This window comes from Giraffa tippelskirchi, chromosome 14 (assembly GCF_054371585.1).
Source record: "Giraffa tippelskirchi isolate mGirTip1 chromosome 14, T2T-mGirTip1v1.2.pri, whole genome shotgun sequence".
NCBI lineage: Eukaryota > Metazoa > Chordata > Mammalia > Artiodactyla > Giraffidae > Giraffa > Giraffa tippelskirchi.
In genome coordinates, this window is record NC_137288.1 from 65,494,411 (window position 1) to 65,506,976 (window position 12,566).

Here is a 12,566-nt window from a genome sequence, read left to right on the forward strand (position 1 = left end):
ATTTCACAATTTTAAGTCTTACATATAGGTCTGTGATCCATTTTCTGTTCATTTTGGGGTATGGTATAAGGCAGCAGTCCAAATTCATTCTTTTGAATGTGATTGACTAGTTGCCATGGCACCATTTGTTGAAATAAAACTATTCTTTCCCCATTGAATTGTCTTGTCCTTCTTACCACAAATGACCATAAATGTAAGAGTTTATTTCTAGACTCTCAATGCTATTCCATTGATCAATATGGCTACTTTGAGGCCAGTGCCACATTATATTATTTACTATAATTTTGTATAAGTTTTGAAATTGGGAAATATGAATCTTCCAACATTTTCTCCTTTGGTCTAGATTATTTTGGCTGTTCTATGACTTTTGCATTTATGTACAAATTTTAGGGTCAGTTTGTATTTTCTGCCAAAAGGCAGCTAGATTTTGGTAGAGACTGAGTTGAATCTGTAGTGCTAAATTGAGTTATGTTAAAAACTAAATGTGTTAAACCTTAGTACTTAGTTCTTAGTAAAATGCGTGATATGTAAGGAGGTAATATAACTCTTGTTAGACATTATCATTTGAATTATCTCAAGTATTCCTTTTTTTATTTGATATTTTTGTTATTTTTGCTAAAGTTGTCCCATGTGTGGCATTTTTCTATTCATAGTCATAAATCATTTTCTTTGGTAAAAATTATCATATTTATATGAAAATTCTGTTAATTGGTAAAATCCATTAGAATTGCCCAAGTGTCATTCTTATCTATCTGGAGAAGCAATCATAAAATCCTACATTGTAACATTGTAGAGAACTATCTGTGAAGTTTCTCATTACTATTTCTGAATTTCATGAAGTCTTAAACTCAAGAATAATATCTACAGAAGCTCTTATTCCAAGCCATAAAATAATTATTCTCCCATTGGCTTAATATATTGAAAACTGGGCTAGAGGCCAACTTCTTCCTTTAAATCATCAATGTTGAAGTGAAGGCTAATGTGTACATTAGCTCACATGTGTACATTAGCTCATGTGCATAAATTTTTGGAGGGAAATGGCCAGAACCATAAGGCTTCACACTAACTTGCAGTAGATGTAGAAATACTGCAATGGAATAAAGAACAAACACTTGAGCTAGTGGGTAGTTCACTGAGAGACCCTCTCAGCCGCTTATCAGGACATCCAAGCAATCCTTAATGTGGGAATTACGTGACTGTCTTTCAAAATTAGAATCTGTGAGTTTGTAGTAAGTTATATAGTGCTTCCCTGGAGGCTTAGATGGTAAACAATCTGCCTGCAATGCAGGAGACCTAGGTTTGATTCCTGGGTCGGGAAGATCCCCTGGAGAAGGGCATTGCAACCCACTCCAGTGTTCTTGCCTGCAGAATCCCCATGGACAGAGGAGCCTGGCAGGCTACAGTCCATGGGGTCACAAAGATTCAGACACAACTGAGCAACTAAGCACAGCATATATAGGAGATCCAAGATGAAATAGGTTTACTTTCCATGATACTATCTTAGCTATAAGTGTGTCAATTATTCAACTTCCTAAACCTCAAAAAAAGGCATATACCTGAAGTGAGATCCTTAACAGTCAACCATCTGAATTGTTGTTGTTCAGTTGCTCAGTCATGTCCGACTCTTTGTGACCCCATGGACTGCAGCGTGCCAGGCTTCCTTGTCCTTCACTATCTCCCGGAGTTTTCTCAAACTCATGTGCATTGAGTTGGTGATGCCATCCAACCAGCTCATCCTCTGTCACTCCCTTCTCCTGCCCACAATTTTTCTCAGCATCAGGGTCTTTCCCAGTGAGTCAGCTCTTTGCCTCAGGTGGCCAAAGTATTGGAGTTTTAGCTTCAGCATCAGTCCTTCCAATGAAGATTCAGGACTGATTTCCTTTGGGATTGACTGGTTTGATCTCCTTGCAGTCCAAAGGATTCTCAAGAGTCTTCTCTAGCATGACAGCATTTGAATATTTTCATTCAAAAAAGTAGAATCACTGTAAGGGATACAGAACGTGAGCTTTATTAATCAGATTGGATTTTACACAGTTGTGGGAGTTGGTTGGGCAGTCTGTGTAAGCCTATTGCTTTTCCATGTTGTGTTGTATCTGAAGTCATCAGAACCAGGATCAGGAAAGAAAGATGGACATGAAGTCAGAGCAAGATCAAATGGGAAATCCACAAGGAATCCAGAAGGACCCCTGGAATATGCCTATGTCTCTCGCCACCTCTAAACTCAGAGATGCAGATGACCTGCCGAAGGGGCCGCGCCTTCTCTGTGAAGCTGCACACACACTCAGTCTAGGGTTTCAAGAAGCTAAATAAGGAGATCTTATGAGAGCTAGAGAAACTGTAGCCCAGTTCTTTCCTGTGCCAACAAGGTGAGGCGACAGGTCAGTGACAACATCCGTGAGCTTCAAGGCCTGTGCCCTCAGCATGACCCTGCACACATTTTGGGACAGCAAACATTTAAGTTTCCAAGAAGGCTGTGAAGTTCTCTTTTTTAAGGGGGATTTCAGTTTATCAGCATTAAAAAATATGAAAGTACAAGCTTTCAGAGGTTTTTCTGAATCTGAAACAGCAGCTTTGTAAAGTACTATTTTATTCCTGTTGACCATTTAAAGCCAAAAGCCTGAATCGCTTTAACTACGCTAAGATTTGAGTCATGTCTGCTAAACAGTGTTTTTAACCACACATCAGTAAGGGGTTTGCTTTCTACTCAGGGGTACATGTGAGCCCCAGGAATAATGCTAGGCCATTGTTCTCATGTCCTTTTCAGAAATACTCCATTTAGAACATATGTCAATACGATGCTACAACTGGGGACAAAATAGCTTTGTGTTTGGTAGGCTCCAGCTGATCTGTAATGATCCAGTGTTAGGGAAACACACAAAAAGCATTGATCTAAATGGATCAATATTAGTAAACAGAATGATTTAAAAGCTCTTTCAATTCAGGTAAAAATGTCTTAGACCAGGAAGCAGCTGTATCCTAACCCTGATTGTGAGAATTATTGGCAAGCTGCAGGGTTTTAAGAATACTCATTGAGCAAATTTGGGTTTTAGCAGTTTCAAGTCCAGAATTTCAAGGTCTGCTAGATCTTGACCCCATATTTCTATGCCCCTTATGGGCACAGAGAAACCAGAATAAAATTGGAGAAGTGTAGTAATTCATGGACAAGGAAAGTGTGGATATGATTAGAGTTGAAAAGAAAGAGTAGGGTTAGAGTTGGACATTCTAAGAGAAATTTAATGACAGTAGAAAACAAGATTACTGCACAATGGGCTATAACATGAAAATTAAAATAAATTCGAGGTAATAAGACTGGTACTTTCATTGATTTTCTAAAGCCTTCCACAAATAAGTGCAATTACAGAATTAGAAATGTCAGGTGGAAAAATGACTATCAAAACAGACTATTTTAAAAATCATATGAGAGTAGTTTGTACAACTCCATAAAGTACATTTGAATTTTTAGATGAAACGATTAATGTTCTACAGAATTACAACTTTGCAAAATTGATCCTACTGGAAAAGGATTAAATGGACCAATTACCAGAGAATAAATAGGGACTAATTTAATCCCCTCCCCCCAAACAACACACACAAATCACCCAGACAAGATGGTTTCACATGGAAATTCTTTCAAACATTTAAAGATCAAATAACCTCCATAATACTTAAACTACTCTAGTGTACAGAAAAAGAAGGAAAACTTTCATATCCTCTCAATGAAATGATTACAATGTAAAGCTCAAAAGCAAAGATTATTACAAAAACAGGATAAATCTTACTTATTAAAACTGATAAAAAGTTAAAGTGTAAGTGACATAACCCAACAGCCCATTAAAAGATACTACACCCTGAACAAGTGAAATTTATTTCAGAAAGGTAAAAGTGTTGCTTTGTAGGGAAATCTATCAATAAAATTAAGCTAAGGAGAAAAACCGGAAGATCATCTCAATAGAAAAAGAAAGAATAATTGACAAATTCAGTATCCACTCATGTTAAAAACAGCCAGCATATTCTTTAATGGGAAAACACAAGAGAATTTCTAACTAAAATCAGAAACAAAGATGTCTACTATCTCTACTATTCTTTACCTTTATAGTAGAGGTGTCAGCCAATGAAAAAAGATAAGAAAAAACAAACAGAAGCATAAAAATTTGAAAGGAAGGTATATCTGTTAATCAATGGTATAATTGTACACCTGGAAAATTCAAAATAATGAATTGAAAAAACACTAAAATAGTAAGGAATTTTGGCAAAGCATTGGGTAATAAAACCAATATGAAGAAGTCAATAATGTTCATAAAAACAAGAAAACAATAATAGGCAGAAATTAACAGATGAATCTCAAGTTACAAAAGCAAATGAAAAAATAAAATACTTCATTGTGAACTTAACAAAAATATCCAAAATTTGTATTAGAAAAACAATAAAGTCAAAATAGATGACTTGACCACATGGAGGACATATGTTTGGGGATATTTAAACATAAAATTAAAACCATGTAAGTAGCCAAAGAACACACAAGTGAATTCCTTCCATTCAGAATTTGATTTCTCCTCCCCCAAACATCAACAGCAAAAATAAAAATCTTTTGGGTGGCATAAATATCACAAGCAAAGTAAAGAGACAAATGAGGGAAAGTATTTGCAACTTAAATAGCAAAGTTTTAATATCCCAAAGACATGAAGAACTTCTAAAAGTAGGAGAAATAACCCATTTTAAAAATTGAACAAGACATGTGAACCTTCCATCCACACACAAAAAAGGAATACAAATAACCTTTAACCATATGAAAAGACACTTGACCTTGATCATTGCAAAAGAAACACAGGCTAAAACAGTATTAGGATATGGCTTCTGACTATCAAATATGCAGCAAGCCAAATGTTTGACAGTCTTCTCTATAGGTAAGCACAGTGTCAGTGTTTAGTTGAGACGTCTTCAGATTTATATTGAATTATTCATGAAAAAAAAGTTATGATGCTCTGGAATTTGCTTCAAAATAATCTGGTAAAGGGAGAGTTTTGGAAACATGAAATAAAAGTGGCCATGTTCTGGTAATTTAGAAGCTGGTCAGTCAGTATATGGGGGCACACTACTATTCTCTCAAACTTTGTATATGTTTGGAAGTTCTCATAAAAAAAAGTAAAAGGGAAATTCATACAGTTTCAAAAGATACCACAAAATTAAGCTAAAGGGAAAAATGTTACCTTACAGAAAAAAGAATTTTAGAGAAATAAAAGTATTCATTGGTTTAGAAGTGTGCTTAGTTTGTGAGAATAATGATATACCAATGGAGGAAAAAAGCAATTTAAGGCTGACCTATTAGAATTTTTGCCCTTTATTTTCAGTGTGCATGAGCTCAATGAATCCTTGGTTTATCTCTATTATATTATATCCCTTGACTATAGAATGAAACAAAATGAACCCCCTTTTTAAAAATAGATTTGATTGCTCCAGTAGACACATTGACCCCTGTCAACTTAAGTAAAAGTTGTTCAGTTAAGTTGATGTTGATTTATGTTTGCAATTTGGTTTGAATCTTCCATACAGGCTCACATCCATTAAATCTAAATAGCCTTTAGGAAATATGGAAGTAAAAATTATCTTTAATAAACCTTGCTAAAAGAACAAAATGTTATAGACTACACTAAAGAGAATGTTTGCTTGTTTTTAATTTACCCCCTCCCCCTCCTTCAGCTTTCATCCCTCCAGAAAATGCCTTCTGTTGTACTGATGCACAGGTTGCAGGTCCCTAGAGTACTCCAGCCATCCATAATTTAACTCGAATGTCCTGGACATGCATGTGGTTATAGGAAGCTGTATTTCAAGGTCAGTTAATGAGAACCACCTTCAGGCTATCATTCAGATAATGAAGAGCTTGCTCCGAGAGTCCCAGACCTCAAATGCTCTTACTGAAGCCCAACACAAACCCATCAAATAAAGATAAATGAGGAAATATTCAACAGCTGTCCATTTTATGCTTGCTAGTTTTATTTTATTGAAACCATCTATACTGAATGCAAAGCAATATCAGTGATATTTTATTTTCTACCATTTTAAGCTTTCCAAAGTACCTTAAGAATATTAAGTTGGTTTTTATGAATTTAATAAGTTCAAATCACAAGGTCATAGCTTGTCAGGATGTTGTTAAAGTTGTTATTTATGGACCCCAGCTAAGTTTACACGGGTCATTCTGTCTGTGTAATAGTCATCCACACATATCTGTAGCACTGGTTAAGCTCCTTGCTAGAGAAGTCAAAGTCTGTCCGCAGAACCATGCAAAACATCATGCAAAACAGGACGTGTCAGTGGGTGTTAGATGGACAAATGGATGCTCTCACGGAGGAGCCCCATCCTCTGAGCTCTGAACTACTCAGCAGACAAGTTTATATACGCTCTGCCAGTGCAAATCTCACTTTCAAAAATTATAGTTCCTCTGTACTTTCCCTCTTCCCAGGTTATTTGAAACTGTTCTTCAAAGATATTCTGTTTTGAGGAAGTTTTTATACTCTTGTGCAACTTAAAATAGAAAAATGAGCTCAGGAAGCCAGACCTGGAAACTAACAAGGTCATTATTTCATCTCAATATTCACTTTATAGGTGAGGAAGGAAAGAGAATCCACATTCTGAACTTGGAGAGACACCACTTGCATCAACTATTCAAAGATAAATATTGTTAATCATGACACTGGTGTGGCTCTGATAAGCTTAAATAGATTTATATACCAACACACATGTACTGGCCCTCTCCCAGGTGGCGCTAGTGGTGAAGAGCCCACCTGCCAATGCAGGAGACATGAAGAGACACAGGTTTGATCCTTGGGTCCAGAAGATCCCCTAGAGAAGGAAATGGCAACCCACTCCAGTATTCTTGTCTGGGAAATTGCTTGGACAGAGGAGGCTGGTGGGCTACAGTGCATGGGGTCGTGAAGAGTCAGACAGGACTGAAGTGACTTAGCGTGCACACACATATGTATTGAGCTCCTCCTATATGCCAATCACTGTACTGGGCTCTGTGGTTTTAGCAGTGGTCAAGGAAAGTGAATTCCTGAGCTAATGGAATTTATGTCGAACAAGAATGAAACGTAAGAGGGTCAAAAAAGAAACAGAACATATGAGCAACCTCATGTGAAATAGTCTGACCATGAAAATCGTGTTCCCAGAGAAAATTCCTCTCTCCCCCAAAATGAAAATATTTCTACTTTCTACCTTTGTAACTCACTTTCCATTTCAAATCATGAACAGCAATCTCGGGGTTTCCTCTATTAGAAACTGTGACCCCATAAATTGTGTAACTTCCTTACACATGATTTCTCATCTGTAAATTAAAGGCTGTGCACATGTGCTCAGTCGCTTCAGTCATGTCCAACTCTGCAGCCCTACGGACTGTAGCCCGCTAGGCTCCTCTGTCCATGGGGATTCTCCAGGCAAGAATACTGGAGAGGGTTGCCATACCCTCCTCCAGGGGATCTTCCTGACCCAGGATCGAACCTGCGACTCCTGTGTCTCCTGAATTGCACTGCATTGCACTTTACCACTGAGCCACCTGGGAAGCTCAAACTAAAGGCTGCTGCTGCTGCTAAGTCGCTTCAGTCGTGTCCGACTCTGTGCGACCCCATAGACGGCAACCCACCAGGCTCCACCGTCCCTGGGATTCTCCAGGCAAGAATACTGGAGTGGGTTGCCATTTCCTTCTCCAGTGCATGAAAGGGAAAAGTAAAAGTGAAGTCGCTCAGTCGTGTCTGACTCTTAGCGACCCCATGGGCTGCAGCCTGACAGGCTCCTCTGTCCATGGGATTCTCCAGGCACGAGTACTGGAGTGGGGTGCCATTGCCTTCTCCGAACTTAAGGCTAGACCACATAATTACGTAGATTTCCTTCTACCTTTAAGATTCTTCATTAAACAGAGCCTCATGGGTGTTTTGAATTCTTTTCCCTACTCCTCCCAGCTTCTCACCATCCCACGAAAGGCTCTGAGGAAGACGCTGCTGTTTCTGTGTCTAAAAGATCTTGTGGCTCTTGTGGTATAGTTTGTGACACAGAGATAATGTAGGGAGGGAGTCAGACACATTTCCTGAAGCATGACAATCTTCTGGCTTTTCCTTCCCTTTTAGATTCATAGAACTACAAATACTGTCAGTCACTGTGCAGGAATAAACAATACTGCTAAACTTGTCAGCTTTTTGATCCTTCCCAGATCTTTTTATTTTTTTAGCCCAGTTCTTGGAAAAAGAAGGCTTATCAAGGCTTTTATTTTTCTTTGCAGTGTTATATTTGCTGCACCAAGGATAGATTATTGAAATAAAATCATATATTTTAGGACTCAGAAAATCACATAATTGTAAAAGAGGAACCAAACTAAATACAAAAGAACTAAAAAAATACAAACTTAATGCAAAACAATTATATGTGTGAAATGAGGGCTTCCCTGGTGGTTCAGATGGTAAAGAATCTGCCTGCAATGTGGCAGACCTGGTTTCGATCCCTGGGTTGGAAAGATCCCCTGGAGAAGGGAAGGGCTACCCACTCCAGTAAAAAATGAGTCATAAAATTTATTTTTAAAAGAAACTTGGAGACAAGCTATCTTATACACAGATTACTGCATCAGTTTCTTTAATAGTCTATTGAAGACACTGAATAAATTGTTTCCACAGTGTCAAGTTTTGCATTCATTTCAGGTGGAATTTATGCTCAGTGTCACAAAGTCTCCACCTTCTTTCACTTAAGGAAAAGATTGTGTGTGGGCTGCAGTAGAACTGATCCATGTTAGCTAGGGGCGTTGACTTTGAATTAGCATGTGATTGGGAGGCAACCCCAGGCAGTTTATGCACTGCAGATTGGCATCAGGCCAGACATACATGGTAGGACATGTAGTTGGCAAGTAGTGATGGTTCCATTCTGTAAGTGGAAATTAATATGGTCCTGAATCTCCTCTCGTACCTCATTCCTCCCTACGCTGTAAGGTTAAATGCAAGTTCATCTTCCTCCACAAAAGCTTCTCTGATGTTTGCAGTCCATGAAAACTATTGTTTTGTTGGAACTAAAAAGCACAATTATTTGACTCATTTATCAACTAATCATGTTCCACCACGTAAAATTATATTGTATTTTCTTGCACCTTTGTTCAACTTCTAAGTGTGTGCATGCCATGTCAAAAGCTAGACTACAGAATAATTTGTAATTAATTTTTGTAATTTTGTAATTTTATATGGTATAGTTTGTGACACAGAGATAATGTAGGGAGGGAGTCAGACACATTTCCTGAAGCACAACAATCTTCTGGCTTTTCCTTCCCTTTTAGATTCATAGAACTACAAATACTGTCAGTCACTGTGCAGGAATAAACAATGCTGCTAAACTTGTCAGCTTTTTGATCCTTCCCAGATCTTTATTTTTAGCCCAGTTCTTGGAAAAAGAAGGCTTATCAAGGTTTTTATTTTTCTTTGCAGTGTTATATTTGCTGTGCCAAGGATAGATTATTGAAGTAAAATCATGTGTTTTAGCACTCAGAAAATCATGTAATTGTAAAATAATTTTGTAATTTTCATCTTTGGACCTGATACTACATATTGACGATATTTAACTAGATTTGCTCAAGGTTTAACCTTTTGTGACACTGTCACCAATAATATTGCAAAAAGCATAGTAGACTTTAAGAAAATTTTAAAATGTGCTGATGTATCTTCTTGACTCTGTTTTCATTTTTCCAGGAAACCACAGTATCCTCCAACTTTATCTTGTATTTAGGTAACCAGTAGCTTCAATTTCTTCCCTCTGATTATCAAGGTTTGTGTCTGGGGAAGAATTTTGCTTTAATTACTTAACTATCTAAGAATATTTCAATTTAATCCCAATTTAATATTTTAATTCCCCAAGAGAATTAACAGTTTTATCTGATTCTACCAATGAAATGACAGACTTTATCACTCTTGGAGGAGCTTCGCATGAGCAAGTTTGGAAGGGAAAGAGAGGGTAAGATAGAGCGGTGGTGGCGATAAACCTGAAATGCGGGGCAACCGTACAACTTTGGCATCAGTCTCCTCCAGCAACACATTCGGCCTAAAGACTAGGAGCAGCGATATCTTCAACCAAAAGGTCCTGATAAGACACTTAGTACCATCCGAATGCAGAACTAGTCACTGCTAGACAGTCAGTCAGGGCAGACATTTTCTAAGAAGAATTTCACATCAGTAGTGGAGATACCTGTATCAAGGAAGGCTGGTTGTGGATGGTTGCTAGGCACCTCTTCTTGAGCAGTGATTATACTTTCTATAGATATTACAAAAGGAAAAGAGAACATTCGTAGTCAGCAAGCATCCACCCTGAGAATCTCACTCAGTGAAGAAAGGATGATATTATAAGAGGAAAGCTTTAGTGCACAAATATATATTGGCAGCTCTCAAAATACTTGCACTCAAAAACTATTAACTAATTAAAGAAATAGATATCCACCACCCATAATACATTTATTAGGATTTAGCATCAGTAGGGTTCAAATTTTAGAACTTCTGGTGTAAAAACATTGTAAATCTTCCAAATGATGTAATAATTCTGGCTGGCTAACTACATGATTATTTTCTTCATCATTATTTATCCAAAGGCTTGAAACCTTTAAGTTTTACCATGTGCTAAAATGACAATGTAAAATTTTTAAAGTTTTGTTTAAATTGCATCATTTTCTTACATGTAGAAAAATGATTAGAATTATGTGGCAATTTTTATGGAATAGCCTGTTGTTGACATTTGATTGGATCACCTCAGAACTCCTTAAGAGTACAGTGTTTTCTGAACTGTAGAAGTGGAGGAATATTCCTCCCTATCACCTAATAGAAGAGAATGTTTCTAATCCAGGGACATCTTCATAAGCCTTTCTCTACATAGAATATGACAAATCCATTTCTATAACCCAAATCAGTTGTACCAAATGGCAAATCATTTTGCTACCCTCAAAAGCAGAAACTACATTAAGTGTTTAGTGGGTGATGGTATAATTCAAAAGCATGCGGTAGTAGTTTTAGTGTCACCACTATATTTAACATTAACCCTTGGCATCCATCACCTGTAGTTATTGTAACAACAGAAGAAATTAAGACTGAGACAGGAGATGTTTAGGGCAGCGGGAGAAATGGGAAGAGATGTTCCTTCAGGAGAAATGTTAGCAGAATTACCATAGTTATGCTTCTGAATAGCTCTTCCTCTTTTTACCAAGGCCTAGGAAATATTCATCAGATTTGCCAAATACAGCAGATTTGCCACTGAAGAACAGAGGGTTCAGTATTTCAAAACAGAAGATTTTAAAACATGGCTATTGAAATGATTTCAAATCAATGTTTTTAAAGGTTGTCATTTCGTTGTTAAATTTTTTTAATTAAAAAGGGAATATTTTGTATTCATATAATAGAAAGTTCATCTTGCAGGATTAGATGCAGGATATTCCCCTAGGTTTTTGTCTTCCATTACTCATACATAATTTCAGTCTCCCTCTACACACCTGCATCATCTTGGCCGTACTTTTCTGTTCTCTGTGACTCGTCTTCCTAGCACCAGACTCCTGATCCGAAGGGACACTGGTTTACAAAAAAAAAAAAGCTATAACTCTTTTTAAGTTCTACTATTGCCTTGGCAATGGCCATGGTGGGTATCACATAGCTTTTTTTGCTCTATATTAGAGCTTCCCTGGTGGCTCAAATGGTAAAGAATCTGCTTGCAATGCAGGAGACCCGGGTTCGATCCCTGGGTCAGGAAGGTCCCCGGAGAAGGAAATGGCAACCCACCACAGCATTTTTGCCTGGAGAATCCCATAAACAGAGGAGCCTGGTGCAGTCTTTGGGGTCGCAAAGAGCCGGACACGACCGAGCGACTAATACTTTCACCTGACATGGTGTAAAAAGATAGGCACTAAGTGAAATCATGGAAGAGCTCTTAGTTCCAAGGCTGCTCTGAACTAGTTAACTCAGAATTTCACAGAATAGAGGCATTTCAATTTTATAACTTTGAAAGCTAAATTTACATTGTTTTGAAGGAAGCCAAAAGAAAACAATTTTTATCATAAATGCTTATTTTTCCTTCAACACAGGCCCTCCATCACAACCATCACTATGACTGATGGGGACTATGATTATCTGATCAAACTCCTGGCCCTTGGAGATTCGGGGGTAGGGAAGACAACATTTCTTTATCGATACACAGACAATAAATTCAATCCCAAGTTCATCACGACAGTAGGGATAGACTTTCGGGAAAAACGTGTGGTAAGTTTTTAACCATACTGTTAACCAGTTGCTGATCCTCCTATATATAAAATAAAAATTAAGAAACTATGTTTATTGCATTGCAAGGTGTCTTTTATCACATGAAATTCATAACCCGTCACTTTGATCCAATTTGAATATTATATTTTACTGTCTCAACTCTAAATAACATTTTGCTTAGAAAAAATCCAGTGGCACTTGTCTCCAGAAGCACACAGAGTAACTAAAATAAATTATTTATGGGTTTATATAGTGTGTTTTCTATGAATTCTTAAGGAATCTTTGAAAACATGAATTCGTTATCTAAAACCATTA

The 12,566-nt window shown here is 37.4% G+C and overlaps 1 protein-coding gene across 20 annotated transcripts in view; it reads left to right on the top strand.

The window, feature by feature from the left end:
- RAB27B (RAB27B, member RAS oncogene family) overlaps window positions 1-12,566 on the top strand; it is a 217,506-nt gene that overhangs the window by 191,103 nt on the left and 13,837 nt on the right. For 9 of the 20 annotated variants that reach the window (XM_081562227.1, XM_081562228.1, XM_081562230.1 and 6 more), the window contains 2 exons: window positions 9,711-9,786; window positions 12,077-12,251. In XM_081562227.1, the coding sequence (XP_081418353.1) occupies window positions 12,099-12,251 (153 nt within the window). In that variant the 5' untranslated portion in view covers window positions 9,711-9,786; window positions 12,077-12,098. Of the gene's footprint in view, window positions 1-9,710; window positions 9,787-9,917; window positions 10,096-12,076; window positions 12,252-12,566 lie in introns of all 20 variants that reach the window. The other 11 variants (XM_081562231.1, XM_081562233.1, XM_081562232.1 and 8 more) reach the window with 3 other exon arrangements.